At 48.2% G+C, this 19388-nt stretch overlaps 1 protein-coding gene across 1 annotated transcript in view; it reads left to right on the forward strand.

Annotated features, from left to right (window-relative positions):
* LOC142786330 (uncharacterized) overlaps window positions 1–19388 on the forward strand; it is a 56040-nt gene that overhangs the window by 6504 nt on the left and 30148 nt on the right. Inside the window, exons 2-3 of the mRNA XM_075883964.1 lie at window positions 2539–3401; window positions 16124–17251. Of these exons, the coding sequence (XP_075740079.1) occupies window positions 2539–3401; window positions 16124–17251 (1991 nt within the window). The remainder of the gene's footprint in view (window positions 1–2538; window positions 3402–16123; window positions 17252–19388) is intronic.

A 19388-nucleotide genomic window follows, 5' to 3' on the forward strand; every position in this document is an offset into this window, starting at 1 on the left:
ATCTCCTTGACGGGACTTCAATCCATATCAAGGAGATCAACGAACAAAAAGGAAAACTTAACTAGGAGCATTCGACAATATCTCGCATAAGGCCATCCTAACAGAATTAAAGAACATGGGATGTGGGACAAACACCTACAATTACATCAAGACATTCCTCACAGAAAGGCGGGCTTCGATAAGCGTAGTACAAGCCACGTCACACGCTTTTGAGATGCCAAACAAAGGTACCCCTCAAGGAGCCATCCTCTCTCCCCTGCTCTTTAATATCACTATGTTAGGACTCACGCGAGCTCTGGATGGAGTTCCGCAGTTAGGATGCACTCTCTATGCGGATGATACCACCCTATGGGCCACGCGTGGATCTCTAGCTAACAAAGAGCAGACACTTCAAGAGGTTGCAACAGCAGTTGAAAACTGCGAAGGCAAGCGGGCTCGGCTGTGCCCCAGAAAAATCTGAAATTATCAGGGTACATGGAAAAAGATACAAAACTAACGGAAGCATTGACATAAACATTAAAGGTGTCAAAGTACGTGAGGTGACCGTTGCACGTATTCTGGGTTACTGGGTTCAAAGTAATGGACGAGCGAATCATACAATAAACATATTAAAATCAGCTACGAAACAAGTTGCACGAATGATCCATAGAATAACATACCACAAACAGGGCATGAAGGAAAGAGACACAATTAGATTAGTACAGGCACTTGTACTGTGTAAGATTACGTATAGTCTACCTTTCCACGTGTTAAACAAATCAGAAGAAGAAACCATCGAGTCTATATTTAGGGGCGTCTACAAAGTGGCCATAGGGCTACCGGTAAGCACACCAACCCAAAAGCTTTTGGACCTCGGTATATATAATACATACCCTGAGCTAAAGACAGCGGTACTGACTGCGCAGAGAAATCTTCTAAGTCAAACGAAAGCGGGGAGAGAGATACTTTCTAGGGTGAGCTTTCCGCCATACCCCCGGAACATGGACGAGCTTCTTGTAGAAATCCCGGATCCCGTCCGCAGCAAGATCTCGATCTCACCGCTGCCCAAGAACATGGACGTAAAAACAAACAGAAAGCGCTGAGAGGAGAGAGTGCGATGGCTCCGAAAAACATTACAAAACGAATCAAGTGTTTCGTATGTGGATTCTTCGAGGTACAATTTTTAACGGTCAGTTGCATCGGTACTTAGCAGCGACAACTGCATGGTGACATGTGCCTCACTGTACACGTCCTCGATTGCCCAGGCGGAATGCTTTGCCATTGCCCTTGCAATCAAAGCGCAGGAACAAAGAGATGAACCGCAGACAACTATCATTTCCGACTCGCAGGAAGCGTGCCGTTTCTTTTTAAGAGGCCGCCTTCCGATAAAAATAAGCAAGTTTTTAGGCGGGAGCTTGACGAACAAATACAGAGTGATCTGGTGTCCAGGACACGCAGGCCTGGAGGGAAACGAAAGTGCTGACGCTTGTGCTCGAGGGCTCACGAACTGAGCAGAGCTTCGACAGCACATTCAATCCTTTGAAACACTCCAGGAGGAAGCTATCGAGGAGGATAATGACCCATCCAGAATGGCCCCTCGCGAAATTCTTGCTAACCAGCGAGGCATGCGACAAAAATACAGCGCCCCCCCACAAATCATTAGAAGGGGAGGCGATTGACCTCCACCGAATTCAAACGGGAGTCTTTCCCAATCTTCAAAGGTTGCACAAAATTTTTCCAACGCTGTATGGGCGTGCTTATCCGTGGTGTGGCGGCTCGCCATCGCTCTACCACATTTCGTGGGGATGCCTAAAACGACCACCAAATTTAGATACCTTTTTAGGTCAGTACAAGCTTTGTAATACTTTAGTGCAGAGGAGATGCGCGAGGCTCGCAATGGCGTGAGACGCGGCTCCGCGTCGGCTCCGTGAAATGACCTCTTTTTCACGCGGAAAGGACAACAGCCAGCTGATAAAGTGCTGTGTGTGGTTGCGGACGTGCTCACGATCCTGTGGCTACCATTCCGAAAAACTGTCAGTAGATTCTAAGGGATTTTATTGCGCCTTCGGTGTTCGGCTACGTTGTGCGTCTCGCCAACTCCACCGTTCGGCCTAGCACTGAGGCGGTCGGATCGGCGTTCGAGGCTCCAGGCGTCGGCTCGTAGAGCGTCTGCAGAGACACTATGACGATGGAAGTGACTGTTAATGGTAGAGATGCCGATCAAGAAGAATCGGAAAGCTCGGACTGGGTGACGAAAGTGTCGAAACGTGTGGCGGAGCTCCAGGAGAGTCAACAACGGGAACGCGATGGCGCCACCAGGGCGGCGTCTACCAGCAGTGAATGCGGAAAAGAAGGCAGGACGATGCCGGCCGGCTTCAATGGCGACAAGCATGGTGTAAGCGGGAGACCCTCATATAAAGCGGCGGGAAAAAAAGCTCGCGGAGCGGTCAGTAGTGTCGCATCTACCAAGTCTTCCGAACGTGGATCACAAGGTTATTATCAGGCCCAAAGAAGGACTGACGCTCACCAGACACTCGGCACCTGTGATTGGTGGAGCAGTAAGGATGGCAGCAGACATTCCATGGCAGAAAGGTCGGGAGGAGGACAGGATCGTTGTCAACGACAAGCAAGGAACATTGATATTCAGCACGCCCAGGGAGGATGATGCCAAGAAAATGTTGGACCTGAAAGTCATAAAGCTCGACGGCAAGGAGTACGAGGTGAATACATACATGGCTGCGCCTGAAAGCTGTGGCAAAGGTGTGGTACGTGGACTTGATATCAGACTCTCTGAGAGAGAATTGGAACTGGCTTTCTCACACGAAGAGAATCGTCCTATTCTTGGTGTGCGAAGGATGGGCAACTCCACTTCGGTAATCATCACCTTTGTTGATGACTACGTGCCAAGATGGATGATCTGCTTTGGGACGCCGATGAAATGTTTTCTCTACAAGAAGAGATATGAAGTGTATTACAAGTGTGGTGAGCTGGGACATCGATCCGACGTATGTGACAGCCCGCACGAAAAATGCAGAGGTTGTGGGGTGGCCTCACCACCCAAGGACCATGAATGTACGCCGAGGTGCCGTCTGTGTGGCAAGGAGCACGTGACCGGAAACAAAAGGCGCAAAGAACGTTTTCGGACACCTTATATAGTGAAGAAGCGACAGTGGGAAATGAAGCTTGAAGAAGCGCGGGAGCAAGAAGAACGACGCAAGGCCGAAGAGGGCACGCAGCGGCACAGCAGGACAGACGGGGTTCGAGATCGTTCGAGGCGTAAATCTAAGCATCGAAGTAGATCGAGAGGGCGCTCGGAATCCTTCCCCCGATTGCCACCGCAGGAGCAGCCGGGAGTTTTTCACAAGGCATCCCATGATGGTGGTGATTGTGCCCAGGAGAAGTCAAAATCCACAGGACCACAAGTGGGTTGGGTAACTAAGGTCTCCCAGGATGCTAATACAGAGATGATTAATGCTCTTTAAGAGCAAAACAGGATATTACAGGAGCAAAATGCGGAATTACGCAAACATCTTGATGAGATTAAGGCTCATCTAACCAGTAAACCATGGAAGGCGTTGGAAACACCCCAGGTAGCAAACCAACCGCCTTTAAAGAAGAAGAGGGCTAAAGAAATCGAAATTGAAGAAACTCACGGAGCGAGAATTGAAGCGCTTGAGGTGGAAACAAAGTCATTACAAAGTATGCTCCAAGCTGTACTAGAACAGATGAAACAAGTAGGCAATGCTACTGAGCAAATTAAGGCTGAATTTGCTAGCAGGGACCGACAGATAGAATGGCTATGCCAAGCGCTCAAGCTAAACCATGATGGCTCTGCACCCTTACAGTAATACGATTTAGCAGTGGAACTGTAGGGGTTTCTCGCGCAAACGTGCGGTTTTACAATCTTTTCTTACCAACGCCGATCGACCGGAGGTTATTGCGATCCACGAGTGTGGAAAAAATGCCAAATTAGCAGGTTACAAATCTTTTGCCGGGTCGGGTAATGATACCCAAGTTACGACCTTCGTAAAGAAAAACACTACGACATTGCAGCACGAGACGGGGAACTCGTAGATCGATCATGTTTTAGTCGAACTTGTGCCTCGCAAGCGCAAAGACAAGAGTCTTTTTATCCTGAATGTGTATAGTTCCCCCAGGCAACGCAAAATCAACTTTGGTGATGTTTTCACGAAAACAAAGGTTATTTCAGCTACTATTAATTTTGGGCGACTTAAGGGGTTATAAATTCACCCAGGTTAAGGGCAGAAATTTGTGGAACGAAATTCAACAACACGACCTCATACTTATAACAGACCCAATGCAGCAAACGAAGAAAGGAAATAGCGTATCTCAAGACACGAAGCCAGATCTTACCCTGGTCAGCAGTGCCACCGCTTCTACGTGGTGCAATACCGGCGAAGGCCTAGGTAGGGATCATAGAATTTTAGAGATTATCATTGCCAATGACCCGCTGGTGATCAATAAGAGCAAAGTTAAAACTACAGATTAGGTGACCTTTAGAAATATCAGGTCGAAACAAGTCCCCATAAATGATATTAACGATTGGAGTGAAGGGGTGATCCAGTCGGTTCAGCATGCTACCGAAGAGATTGACGCTGGCGATGAGGAAGTTGTTGATAGACATCTTGTAAGCATGAGGAAGAAAAAGAAAAACGAAAAACTAGAGCGAAAAATCAGTCAGAAAAGAGGAGACAGGAATCTCCGAAAGGAAGTTGCTGCACTGAATAGAGATATCGAAGATTATGCATTGGAACTTACCAAGAAAAAGTGGGGTAGTATCTGTGATCAGATGGATAGAGAGATTGGCAGTGCTAAAACATGGCAGCTACTACAGCATCTATTAGACCCAGAGAAAACCAAGTTGGAGGCCTGACAGCAACTTCAAGAGCTTGTGTATAAATATGAAGGTCAGACGACGGAATTATTAAAGGAGGTTAGGGATCGATACCTCTGCTGCGCAGAATCTGAAAAGCTCCCTGACTACGCTGGTTCAGAAAACCCGGACCTAGACAGCCCATCACGGTTGGAGAAGTCAGGGCTGAAATGAACCGACTTAAAACAAAAACGGCTGCCGGTCCGGACATAATCAACAACAGAATGCTCAGGAATCTCGACGACGGCTCCATTCGTCAACTTGCAGCTTATATGCAAGAATGCTGGGACAAGGGAGAAATACCGCAAGCTTGGAAAACGGCCAATGTAGTCTTCATTCCTAAGCCAGGGAAAAAGCTCAGTCTTGAACATCTCAGACCCACTTCCATCACATCTTGCGTAGGAAAATTGATGGAGCACGTGATCCAAACAAGACTGACTAGGTTCACGGAAGATGAAAACATGTACCCTGATACTATGATAGGCTTCAGATCCCACCTATCGACGTGCGATATTATGCTACAGCTAAAGGACGAGATAATAGACAAAAAGACTGTTGACACCAAAGTAATTGTGGGTCTGGACGTCTCCAAGGCGTTTGACAATGTCAAACATGAAGCCTTGCTTAAGAACCTTAGTGCGCTAAGCGTAGGCGTCAAGACATACAACTACGTGAGGGGCTTTCTTTCAAATCGTGCAGCCACTATCAGCATGGGAGGGCAGTCGCTCGAAAACATTAAATTGGGGAACAAAGGGACGCCACAAGGGTCTGTACTCTCTTCGACCCTTTTTAATATAGCGATGATTGGACTTCCTGAGACGTTGGAAGGAATCGAAAATCTGCATCACACAATATGCGCAGACGATGTGACGCTGTGGATAAACAGGGGTAGTGACGGACATATTGAAAGCGCACTTCAGGCGGCTATAGATACCATCGAACAATATCTCGAACCACTAGGGTTAAAATGCTCGGCAGAAAAATCAGAGGCTCTTTTTCTACCATCGCAAAAAAGGAAAACACACAATCCCCTCGGAAGGGGTTGTGACATCGCTTTACGAGTGAATGGTAATGCTATTTCAACCGTAGACATTATTAGAATTCTAGGAATGCGCATACAAGCGAATGGAAAAAACACTGAAACTATCCGGAGACTCGAAGCTAGTGCGAACCAGACGTGCCGCCTGCTTAAGCGCATTTCTAACAAGAATGCGGGGATGAAGGAAGCCAATCTTTTAAGATTAGTTCAAGCTTTCGTGATAAGCCGTGTACTATACGTTGCCCTCATCTTAAATAAGTAGAGCAGAAAAAGATAAAATTGAAGCCATTATAAGGAAAGGCATTAAGATTGCGATAGGGCTTCCCCCGAACACCTCTACGGTTAAACTTCTTGGGCAGGGTGTCTCCAACACTTTAGATGAACTAGTAGAAGCCGCCATGATGTCACAGCACCAAAGACTTCTGAGAAGTAGAACAGGGAGGAAAATCATGGAGTGCTTGGGGTTCGAGCCCACGGAGTGTTCCAGGCAGACCGCTAGCATACCTAAATCAACTAGGGCAACACTGAAAATTATACCGCTGCCGAAAAACATGCATCCGGCGTTTCATGAAGGCAGACGGAAAGCTAGAGCTGTAGCCCTGCAGGCGAAACTTGAAGGTCGATCTGGCGTGCTTTACACGGACGCTGCAGAATACGAAAGGGAGCACACACAGCGGTAGTGGTTCGCGAGAACGGGGACCTGGTCTCGTGCTGAACTTCTAAGAACACAACCACCACAGAGGCAGAAGAACTTGCGATTGCTTTGGCAATAGCTCAAAAAGGCACACGAGCGATTGTTAGCGACTCTAAGTCAGCCATTAAAAACTACGATATGGGCAGGATCTCTGCTACAGCCGCCAAAATTCTAAGACAAGGACCAGTACCCACAGAGCTAATCTCACTAGTATGGTCCCCGGCCCATCAAGGTCTGAAGGGGAATGAGAAGGCGCACGCGATCGCCCGAGGGCTCACTTTCCGGTCGATCGACGCTGACCCACCGCCTTCGCGCGAGCAGCCCCTCTCCACAAGAGACGAACTACGCACGTTTTAGGAAATAACCGCACACTATAAACTCCACCGTAAAATTTATCCAGAGGCAGCTAAACAGCTGAGCAAAAGGAGGAAATTATGCGGCGAAAATTGCAAACCGGGGTGTTTCCGAACCCTCACCTGTACAGTAAATGGCACCCGGAAGTGTTCAACTCCAGATGTGCGCACTGCAACAGCACTGCGGGTTTAGTGCACATGGTATGGACCTGCCCATCCTACAATGATCCAAGTAGAAACGTAGAATCCTGGGAGGCCTTATTACACAGCCGTGACGCCGAAGAACAGCGTCAAGTCATCGGTCTCGCCCTGACCGCCGCCGAGTCCCAAGGGATTCCGGCCGATGGCTAGGGGGATGATTGCGGGCAGAGGCCGAAGCCTCCTCCCCCGTCATTCTAGAGGGGTGCAATAAACGTTATTTCTCTCTCTCTGTAATACTTTCGAGCAATGGGAGGCACAGCTCACCAGCTCTGACCCAGAGGGGCAGCTTGCACTTCTGCGTCACGTCAGACAGACGGCGGCAGCCAGTGGAGCCCTGGACTTGGGGCCCCACCCATCAAGCTCATGACCCCTGTCCCAAACCCTTGCAAATAAAGTTTTTCCTTCCTTTCTTCCTTCTTAAACGGGCGCTCACGCCCGTCTATGAGCCGTGCACTTTGTTTTTGAAGAAAACTGTCAGATAGCGCTCATGCCTCACGTGTGACGTGACTTGATTCGCTCGTTTACCTCCGCTGCACGCTCGAGGCACTCTAACGCAGTGCCTCCAGAATGCCATTCACCAATTTTGTTGCGCAGAAGATCAAATAACTGTTTTGTTCACTCTTTCCACACGCAAGACTATTGTCTTCCGACGACAGTTGCAGATTAGCATGCAGATACGGGGTCAATTTTTTTATGACTGAGTTTAGAAATTTTCGTTGGACGCTCCCTTCTACACTCTAAAGAAAGAGCGAGTAAAAAGGGCGCGTCTTGTTGTCGAACAACAATAATCGTCATTTATATTGCGTTCCATCCTTGCGCAATTGCCCCATGCCCGGTACATTCCGGTCACGATCGACATGGCCATTATCAGGGTTTACATTGCATTCTTGATAGGAAAGTGGCCAGCGCCGAGTTTTCAAGAAAGGAAGCGCACGCAGGCCTGATGACGATTATTGTTGTGGGACAAAAAGACGCCCTTTTTACTCGATATTTTTTTTAGAGTGTAGCTTCATTTTTTTTCCTTTCCCAGCCTACGCCTCAGCGGAACGCTCAGGCGTGGGCTGAGTGTCCCGTCGTATTCGTATGTTGCCACCTCTCGTTATTTCTTGAACCGGCCGTAGAGGGCGGTACTTGAACATATAACGAAATGCATATGCGCGGTAAAATGCAAATGGTACGATACTAGAGGACATTACTTGTAATATGATGAATAATAAAAATCACAGCGTATACATAGAGTGAATAATGATGAGTGGGGCGACTCGTCTGTCAGTTCGTCTGCACTTCCGTCCGTTCGTTCGTTCTTGCTTCCGTCCATCCAAGCGTGAGTGCATCCATACGTTCATCTGTGAGTCCATCTGTGGATCCGTCCATTCGTGCATATGTCCATTCGCCCATCCATACGTACGTGCGTCCGTCCATCTTCTCGGGTATCCATCTATGTGTCTAACTGTGCGTTTGCTTCTGCGTTCATTCATGCGTTTCTTCCATCCATCCGTCCCTGCATTCGTCCATGCATCCATTCGCCTGTCCGTGCGTCTATCCGTGCGTTCGTTTGTCCCCGCATGCATCCATCCGTGTGTCCCTGCGTCCGTCCAGGTGTCCATAGAGTTTCCTAAAATTAAGTGGAGGGGACTCTGGCACTGCGATCGTTCAGGGACCCTGGGAATGATGAGTAGTACAGATTTGCCTAGTCTTCGTATATGTGGGCGGCGAATCGCACTTGCAGCTTCCTTTATTGCTGGTTTCGGTTTCATTAAAAGAAAGAACGAATTCTTTTTAATTTCGTGACCTGATTGAAGATGGTAAGCCTAAAAAAATAAGGTGAAGTGCAACCGCTGAACATTTTTTTAATGCGAAGCATTTCTTCGCGAACTTCGCGACGACTTTGAGCGTATCTATCTATCTATCTATCTATCTATCTATCTATCTATCTATCTATCTATCTATCTATCTATCTATCTATCTATCTATCTATCTATCTATCTATCTATCTATCTATCTATCTATCTATCTGCTTACGTTTGGGTGCTCCCGTGGTCACCCCTTTAACTTGGCGTCAACCAAAATTCGCATATGAAAGTAAGATGATTTGACGAATATGACGCGCTGATCAAGACATGGACCATGCCACAGTCCCGTCGCGTACGTCGTCAAACGCTTCCCGCCAGACAGTGGCACATACCCACGGGCGGGTATATGCCAGAAGTGATTGACACTTATATCTACACAGGAACGACGAGAACACACATGGGCAATTTTAACGCGTGAGCGCTAAAAGATACCCGACATCAATAGCGTCGACCGGACGAATGCAAAGAATAGATGTCAGGGTCCCAGCTGGAATCAAACCCAAACATTCTACATGACAATGAAGCATTTTACCACAGAGCTACGCCAGGTCTCGAAACTACTTGTTTAGAAAAAAGGGGCAACGATGGACAATACTTGATACTCTACTACTTTTCAAATGGGTGCTAACCTACGTGAAACGTCAATGGTGGTTGCAGTGCTGCCTACCCAATTTTATAAACATTACATATGTAATCCTTTCATACAGGCGCCACGTCGGGTTAACATCAGTTGGGGTTAGTTGCCATGCGATGAGGTTGACTTATGTAGCAGTGTCCAGGGCCAGCATCCTCGCGTGCATAAGCGCTTCATATTGGGTTCGGGCGTTGCTAATACGCATGTTCCAGTTGGCATTGTTGCGCAAGTGCAAACAACTGGTTGTATAAACTTCTGCAACTGTTCAACATATGTCTGTGCGTGCAACAATTGTACATATATTTAGCGTCACTTCACGACGTGTCGCTCAATAAAAAAGCTGCAGCACGGTCACCTTAATTCTTTCCGCATGCTTAGCGTAAAGTCGATTCCCAGTTACGTGGGATCTGCTGTTTTTTTATTTTTGTTTCGTGAGAAAACAGCTTCAAGCCCCACAAACACACACGGAGCCAGAAGCAGGCCGAAAGTACTATTGATTGATATGTGGGGTTTAACGTCCCAAAACCACCATATGGTTATGAGAGACGCCGTAGTGGAGGGCTCCGGAAATTTAGACCACCTGGGGTTCTTTAACGTGCACCCAAATCTGAGCACACGGGCCTACAACATTTCCGCCTCCATCGGAAATGCAGCCGCCGCAGCCGGGATTTGAACCCGCGCCCTGCGGGTCAGCAGCCGAGTACCTTAGCCACTAGACCACCGCGGCGGGGCCCGAAAGTACGAAGATTAGAGAAATATGTGTGCTTCCCATCATTCCTATGCTCGCTGAAGCGCCGTATGTTGCAGCTCCCACAGACACTAGCGCCAAAGTTCTCTCTAGTGTATATTTGGACACCATGCATGCGTCCATCCCTGCGTTCGTTCATGCATCTGTCTGTCCGTGCATCAGTAAGACAGACAGACAGACAGACAGACAGACAGACAGACAGACAGACAGACAGACAGACAGACAGACAGACAGACAGACAGACAGACAGACAGACAGACAGACAGACAGACAAAGCCAGCGGATGATTCACGGTTTGCCGATAAAAAGTATGATATGCGCAAGGCGGCGGAGGCGCTTGCTTGAAGACGGAACCCCGAAGTGTAAGCGCGCGAGAAAATAGGAATGACGTCACACGAAGACGATAGCGATCGTGCGTTCGTCGGCGGTGCCGTACGCTAGTGGGCGTGCATGGTGTAGTAAAATAGGCCGTTTTGGCACGCGCGCCCTTTAAATGGGCCCTGAAACGCTTTTTGAAGTAACCGCGGAAATAATTCACTGGAAAAGCTTATTGATTGATATGTGGGGTTTAACGTCCCAAAACCACCATATGATTATGAGAGACGCCGTAGTGGAGGGCCACGGAAATTTCGACCACCTGGGGCTCTTTAACGTGCACCCAAATGTGAGTACACGGGCCTACACCATTTCCGCCTCCATCGTAAATGCAGCCGCCGCAGCCGGGATTCGAACCCGCGACGTGCGCTTGAAAAGCTTATTGCCTTACGAATTCAAGTCCACAAAAATTTTAAGAATCTGTTCAGTGCGAGTGGAGTTACAAAGGCTTGTCGCATGCTGCAATGGCATTCTCTCTTCTCTGGTCCTGACGAAAGCGCTGGAAGCTAAGCAGGGAGGGATGGCAGGGCCCCAGAAAAACATCACACGCGACTCGTGGCCTTAGAGCCCTTTTTTCTTGTTTTTTCTTTGAATGTGCCGCTTTTTCAGTGTGATCACGCGCGCACGCGTGAACAAGTCGCGGCCTTTCGCGGCGATATCTGTAACGAACGAGCGCGATATGTTCAAATCAGCCAATGGCTGATAGATGGGTAATTCACGTGTAATTTTTAGGGACATTCGGCCATTTGTCGAGAGAAAAAAGAGGAATTTTTAGCTGACTTTGGTAATTTATTGTGAGTTCCAGACCACGTGCTGAGCTATATTATTTGGATCGCATGTTGTCGGGAGCCCCTACTTGCGATCGGCTGCATTTTTTGACCATGCTCAGAAAGTGTTGCAGGGCCCCTTTAAGGTCGGCGGATGGACAAGGCTGCCGAGTGGCTTGCGCGCAAGGCAGCGGCGGCTCGCGCTCGAAGACAGAACCCCGATGTGCGAGCGCGCGAGGCAGAAGCGTGTCGCGAAGCTTCGCGGTGGCGCCGACAAGATTCCGGCGTACGAGAACGGGAGGCCGATGAGGCGCGGCAGCGGCGTGCGGCACCAGCTTCGCCCCACTCTCCATCATTCACCCCGTAGATATACTGCCATTTTAAATGCGAAGTATTTCTTAGCGAACTTCGGCGACATTGAGCGTATCTATCTATCTATCTATCTATCTATCTATCTATCTATCTATCTATCTATCTATCTATCTATCTATCTATCTATCTATCTATCTATCTATCTATCTATCTATCTATCTATCTATCTATCTATCTATCTATCTATCTATCTATCTATCTATCTATCTATCTATCTATCTAGCCGCCTATGACATTTAGCTCTCCTGGCCGTTTCTATATTGTTATTGATACGAAACTTGGTATGGAGTAACATGACTGTATGGCTAGCATATTTGACTAGTCAGAACATGAAAAGCTTGACATGTAAGTCATGAATGTCATGATTTACATTTCATAGTTTTGCGGTGCTTTCATTCACATGACATGTTGCAAAACTGGCATGGTATGACATGATTGCATGTCGAACACTAGTAACAGACCCTAACATGAAAATCATGACATGCGTGTCGTGTAACATGGCTACAAGCCCCGCTCATGAGGCGCTCGCGGCCATTTCACAAGCGTCACATATACCAAATTTGGTATTACGGTACGTGAATGCATGACGAAGATAGGATACTGGTGTAAACATAATAAACATGAGATGCATGTCATGTAACAACATGATTACATGCTACGCTCATGATGCGCTCGCGGCCATTTCGCTAGCTTAACATGTACCGAATTGGGTATTACGTGACGCGAACAGATGACATAGGTAAATCACACATCGAAACATGATAATCAAGACATGTGTGTCATCTAACAACATGGCTACATACCACATTGCTGATACGCTCGCGGCCGTTTCGCTAGCTTCTCATATGTTTCACGTTTCGCTAGCTTCACCTTTCCTTTCCGCTTGGTGATGCGAAGTCGCACAAAAACAAGGAGAAAAGTTAATAAAAGATTTCGCCAAAGCCGATGACTATGCAATACTTGACTGTTCGTGGGAATTTCGTGATAACATGCCGGGCTGCGTCACAACCCTCTTGGATGCTCTGAACGACACTATTTATTAATACATTGAAAAGTTTGTCCCGTCCAAATATGTTTGCACTAACAAGAATAACCCGTGGATGACAAGAGAAATCATTCATTTACACCGTAGGCTAAAACAAGCCAAAAAAACATAAAAAACATTTAGTGAGATATCTCAATTAAAAGTCAGCCTTGCTTCCAAACTCTCCGACGCGAAAATTAGGTATTTCACTCACTCATTACCTGACAAAAAGCCCTGAAAAATTCTCGCGATATTTAGAACAAATGGATGCTATGACCAGTCAAATAACTGTTGATGGTTCCATCGTAAATGATGTGTGCGTTGTCGCTGATCAGTCCAACAGATACTTCTGCTCCGTATTTTCTGCTCCCCAACATGAATCACCACATGACCACTTTCTTTCAGTAATGTCTTCCGTGTTCATAACTTTTGAGGGTATATTTTCTTTGATGCTTAACCCGAAAAATAAATCTCCAGCTGGTCCAGATAATATCCTTAACACGTTATTGCGTAAATATGCCGAACCCTTTGCGCACGTTTTAACAAACGTTTTTCGCCTCTTCTTCGAAAATTCATTCACTCCTGATGACTGGCGCATGACACGTGTAGTACTGGTGTTTAAGAAAGGGGATTGTCTCAACATTGCAAACTACAGGCCTATTTCCTTAACGTGTACCTCATGTATGTAAGGTATTATAACACATAGTCACACATTACATCACATCATTTTTTGAAGAAAACCACCTGCTGTCGTCATTATCGCACGAATTTAGAAAAAAAAATTATCGACCGCAACGCAGCAAGTCACAACAATTCATAAGTTCACGTTGTCGCTTGATACGGGGAATCAAATTGATGCTATTTTTTTAGATTTTAGTTAAGCCTTCGATCTTGTCACGCATAGCAAACTAATTTCTAAATTACATATTTTAGGTCTACCTGTTAACCTCATTGACTGGATTCGTTCTTACCTTCACAATCGCAAGCAGTATGTTAAAGTAAATGACTGCATGTCTGGTATTCTACCAGTATCATCAGGAGTTCCTCAAGGTAGTGTTGTGGGAACTATTCTCTTTCTAGTGTATATAAATGACATTGTTAAATGAATAGACACATCACAAGTCCACATAAAGCTTTTTGCAGATGACTGCATACTTTTTAAAACGATTACTGCTCCGAATGACCAAAAATGTCTGCAATTCAACCTTTGTGTCATTTCTATGTGGTGTGAAGATTGGTCAATGAAATTAAATAGCGATAATTCGGTTGTCATGCATTTAACAAATAAGAAACACCGTTTTAATTGCACGTTTTTTCACAACAACTATCCATTGACTGAGGCTAACGAATATAAATATTTGGGCGTCACAATTAAAAGCCACCTTACATGGTCAAGCCACATTGTTAAAACATGCTCATCTGCTTATAGAAAGCTCGGTTTTTTTAGACATAAATTAAAAACAGCGCCCACAAAAATCAAAATTTTGGGCTACAATTCTTTTATAAAACCAAAGTTAGATTGTGCTAGTGTTGTTTGGGACCCACATATAAAGAAAGAAGTTAAGAAGCTTGAGATGGTGCAGCGAGAGGTGGTTTGCTTTATCTTTAATGCCTACCACAGAAATGACTCGCCAACAACGATCATGGCCATTAATGATCTCCCGACTTTACAATACCGAAGAGCTGTTGCCCGGATAAAATTTCTACACTCACTTTATTTCCGTAAATTTAACATTAGTCCCGAAACTTATATAAAAAATCGAATCTCAAGACAAACTCGACATACGCACAGTTACTCTTGAACCTTACTTCACACGTACTAATCTTTTCACCTCGTTCTTTCCTCGGGCGATCAATGAGTGGAACAAGTTATCTTTTGAAGCATTCTGTAATAATGAAAATCCTGACTTCGATAATTATGTATCTTTCCGTTTTTAACCATACAACTCAGGATCTGAGACTGTCTCACGTTGTATCTCATTTGCATTCTCTAGTGGCAATTTGCAATTTCTTACTGCCATTTTACTTTGTTCAAACGTTATCCTGTGTTCTACTGCCTTAACATGTTTTTATTGCTTCAATTTTTTTTATTGAAGTTACAATGTGAATCAATTATTATGCCCCCCCCCCCCCTGCTTGGTTTTTCGAACGCAGTATTCTGTAAATACCAAACTTGGTATTTACAGAATACTGCGTGCTGCCAATGAATGACGAAAGTATGTGACTGGTGCAAACATAATAATCGTGAGATGCCTGTCATGTGAAAACATGACTACATGCCAGAGTCAAGGCGCCAATACATTTCGAGGTGGCGCGGTTCACGTGCTCGCCGGCGTTCATTTTCTCGCGTCACACCGGCATTGCTACGCCAGGCACAGTCCTGCTTCGCTTTGGCGCATGCGCATTTCAGCGTGCTTGGCGTCCCTCCGTCACGAAAAGAGGGAGACACAGTGTTGCCTGGGTAACGCATCGGCGCGAAATGCAGGGGGGGGGGGGGGCGCTGCAAGCGCGCGATGATGTAGGACGTGCTGCGCTTCGGCTCCGCTGATTTTCGGCTGGAACCATGGGCAACTTCACAGTATCCCGTCAAGACCAGCATCAATCGTTTCGGCAACTCACAGGCAACACGTGGATACCAGTGTCGTCCAAGTGGGCCGGTTTTTGACAACTTTACGACCGATCATCACCCGACCACGTTGGCGACGCCGTTAAGCCAAACGGCGACGCCGACGCCCGGCGGCGTGGGGCCGGCTTTCCGAGGCAACATGGACGCTACTCTCATGCAGCGTGGATACGACCCGCATGCCATGACGTGGGAGACGATTACGATTTCGCGACCTTCGGTGTCATCGTAGCTCTGGCCGACTGGGCTCGCCCTACGTCATCTCCTGTCGCCGACGACCTTCGACGACAGCGCAGCTCTGATTTACTGGTCCTGCTCTACGCCATCTACAGACGCCGACAACATCTCTCGCAAGTGTACCCCGTCCTCGGACTCCAGTGACCGTTCTTCCATCTTTCCTGTCTCTCCTATCCCCTCAGTTTGTTGTTGCTTCTTCTTCCTCTTTCCTATACCTTTACTTCTACCCTTTTATCCCTCCTTACCCCCATCCCTTTGTGAGCTCTGTGGCGGTGTCGCTCACTGAAGCAGACAATAACGGGGCTCACTTTTCTCTTCCTCTCTCTTAAGAACCACTTCATTACGATTTCCGAAACGCCAAACTCTGCTTCTTCACCGAGGTTTCGGAGCCAAGCTCTCAACGACGCGCTGGAGTGCCGCTCGCAAGCCAACGCCAAGAAGCCGGCGTCCGCCGCTGCTTCGGCATCCGGCACGCCAGCTGACAAGACGCAGCCTCCCGATTCGCGCGCTGTGGGACGCAAGGGGAAGGTTCTCACCAAATGGAAGCATCGCCCGTTTCCAAAACCGAGTCCGGACGACTATGTAATAGTCGTAAAGCCACGAGAGTGCATCTCATTGCATGATGCTTTCTCAGAGAACTCGTACGGGACAGCGTTTAAGGCATACCTCGGGCCCAAGCGAGCTGAGACGCTGACAGTTATTCTATCGAGAGAGCAAAATTTGATTGTGATTTACACCCCGGACCTTGACACGGCGGACAAAATCATCGGGGACTTCGCGGTAAACATCGAGCACAGGCAGGTTCTGCTCAACGGGTACCTGCGACAAGATGGTAGCAATGTCTGCCACGGAGTCATCGTAGTCCACAACTCAGATACGATGGAGACGCTCCGAGAGAGCGTACGCTGGAGGTCAGGCACCATCGTCGAGGTGCGTAAATTTGGCACATCGAACAAGGCGCGTGTAACCTTCGCCGGCAAGGAGAAGCCACTCTTTGTTCACTACGACACAATGCTGATCCCCGTCAAACCCTACTACCGGACGATCCCGGCCTGCGGCAAGTGCGGTGTCGTCGGCTATCGGATGGACACTTGTCCCAACCCACGACCGGATACGTGTGGCCTGTGTGGACAGCAGGTTTCGCTTGTGGAGCAGGGGGTGCGGGCGCCTCATGAATGTGGACCCGTATGTTCTGTGTGCGGTGGAGCACACGCCACAAACTCTCGAGCATGTACGGCCAAGTACCGTAATTCCAAGGTGGCCGCCCAACAGGGCGGAAAGTCCAAAAGGGCGTCCAAGAAACGACGCAAAGATCAGACTCCCAGTGATCCACCACGCTGTGAAGTCGCCAAGACAGAGAAGCCTGCTTCCCCTACTGGAGGAACCGAAAAGCAGCCGACGGCGCAACCATGCAGCGAAGCCGGGCCATGGGCCAACGCCGTCAAAAACGGAAACCAGGTGGGTGGTACGGGTAGAGCTGCCTCCTCATCCCCCCCTATCATTCCCTCTTCATCGCGTAACGCCGACCAAAATATTATTGCCAAACTTCAGGCACAAATCGAAGTGTTACAGGAAAGACTAGCGGCAGCCGAGGCCAAACAGACCCAACTAGTCTCCCTCCTCCTCCCCCCGCAGTAGAGGCAATGAAGAGTGAGACCAAGGCGGCGGCGGCGGACACGGTTGCCGCACTCGAGGCTCGTGTGAACACCCTTGAGGTCCGTATGGACAGCCGTATAACTGTCCTCGAAACCCAAATCTCAGCGGCTGTAAATGCCGCCATTGCTAAAATGACAGAAACCATCGCTACCCTGATAGCCCAACAAGTTGCGCGTTTCACCAAACGAGCCGGCCCAATTAAGGACGTGTCTGGCCGGTACTTTAAAACGCTTCGACGACAGATCGAATTTGAGGATGATGACAGCTGCTCCGCCTCCAGAATTGAGGACACCCTCCTCCCCGCGAGTGCTGGCTCGGGAGCACCGCCACCGCAATCGCTCGTTAACTCCACTGACCATGGCGGGCACCCTTAGAATTCGGAAGTCCCCACGATCCAATACGGCCACTCCCATCCCAATCACCCAGTGGAACTGTCGGGGCTTTAAGGCTCACACTAAGCGCGCCAACCTCCGGCTTTTCCTCGCAGCATTTCAAAACCTTCCTGCTGTGGTAGCCCTCCAGGTGCCAGGGAGTGCTGCCACACTCACAAACTATACTACGTTTCAGCAGGACCCTTTATCTTGTATCTGCGCGCACAAAAATTATACGGCCAACCTAGTTGATCTCAACCTTAAGCCAGCTTTCTTGTACGTGATGGTGACACTCCTTCCGCTGCGTAAACAGGACCCGCCACTGCACGTGCTAACCATTTATTGCTCACCGTAACTAAGCAACATTACATTCGCAGACCTTTTTAGCCGCGCCTTAAATGCTGCAGGAAGGGCCCTCTGGTGATCGTGGGTGATTTTAATGCCCCCAGCACACTCTGGGGGTATGCACGTGAAGAGAAACGTGGACGTAAATTGGCGGAACTTATGTCCATGTTGGGCCTAACTCTTCACACCGACCCTGCTTACCCAACTCGCGTGGGTAACTCCGTGACCCGGGACACATGTCCGGACCTTACCGTCACAAAAAACATCCAGTATGCGGATTGGGTCAACACTGAAGAGACCCTCGGCAGTGACCACTGCATACTCAACACCACCATTCGCACCTATCCTTTGGCAAGACCCTACGGAGAGGCAAAATTACCCGATTACACGAAGTTTCGGCAAATATACGCCAGTTCGACACCCATTGAGGAGTAAGGATACCATGCTTGGTCCCAGCAACTGGTTTCCTCATTACGCTCCACAGAAACACAAATTAAACTCTCCGAGGCGACTCCGGCGGTGGATAACCATCTCCTTCGCCTCTGGGAGGCCCGGCGCCGCCTCGTCCGCTGATGGCGCCGGCAAAAACACAACCGAAAGCTCAAAATTCGCATCACTGAGCTCACCCAGCGAGCAGCAGAGTACGCGGCCCAGCTCGCTGACTCTAACTGGGTGGACTGTTGCAACACGGCCGCTCGACAAATGTCCAGCCGGAGTACCTGGCGCCTCTTCTGCGCCTTGATTGATCCGACCCAAATTCGAACAGAGACACAAAAACATCTGCAACGAGCATTTCACAGCTTCGACGGAGACACAGCCAAATTGGCATGTAAACTCCGTGACCAATATCTATGCACACAGCAGGACTTCCGAGGACCGGCGTACTCGTATGCAGGTACCGAGAACGCGGAGCTGGATCAACTGTTCCAGTTACACGACCTGAAGGCAGCCCTAGCAAAAATGAGGCGAGGAACGGCGCCGGGAAGGGATAAAATTACCGTGAAATTACTTGCCAATCTTCCCGACTCGGCCTACACCATGCTCCTTGCCTACATCAATTCAATTTGGATCGGGAAAACAAGCCTACAAATTGAGTGGAAGAACGCCCTGGTCACCTTCATACCCGAAGCGGGCAAAGCTATTAACACGGACAACCTCCGCCCCATCTCCCTTACTTCTTGTGAGGGAAAATTAATGGAGACGATGGTGCGCGACAGGTTGTC

The sequence above is a fragment of the Rhipicephalus microplus genome, unplaced genomic scaffold (assembly GCF_043290135.1).
Source record: "Rhipicephalus microplus isolate Deutch F79 unplaced genomic scaffold, USDA_Rmic scaffold_22, whole genome shotgun sequence".
NCBI lineage: Eukaryota > Metazoa > Arthropoda > Arachnida > Ixodida > Ixodidae > Rhipicephalus > Rhipicephalus microplus.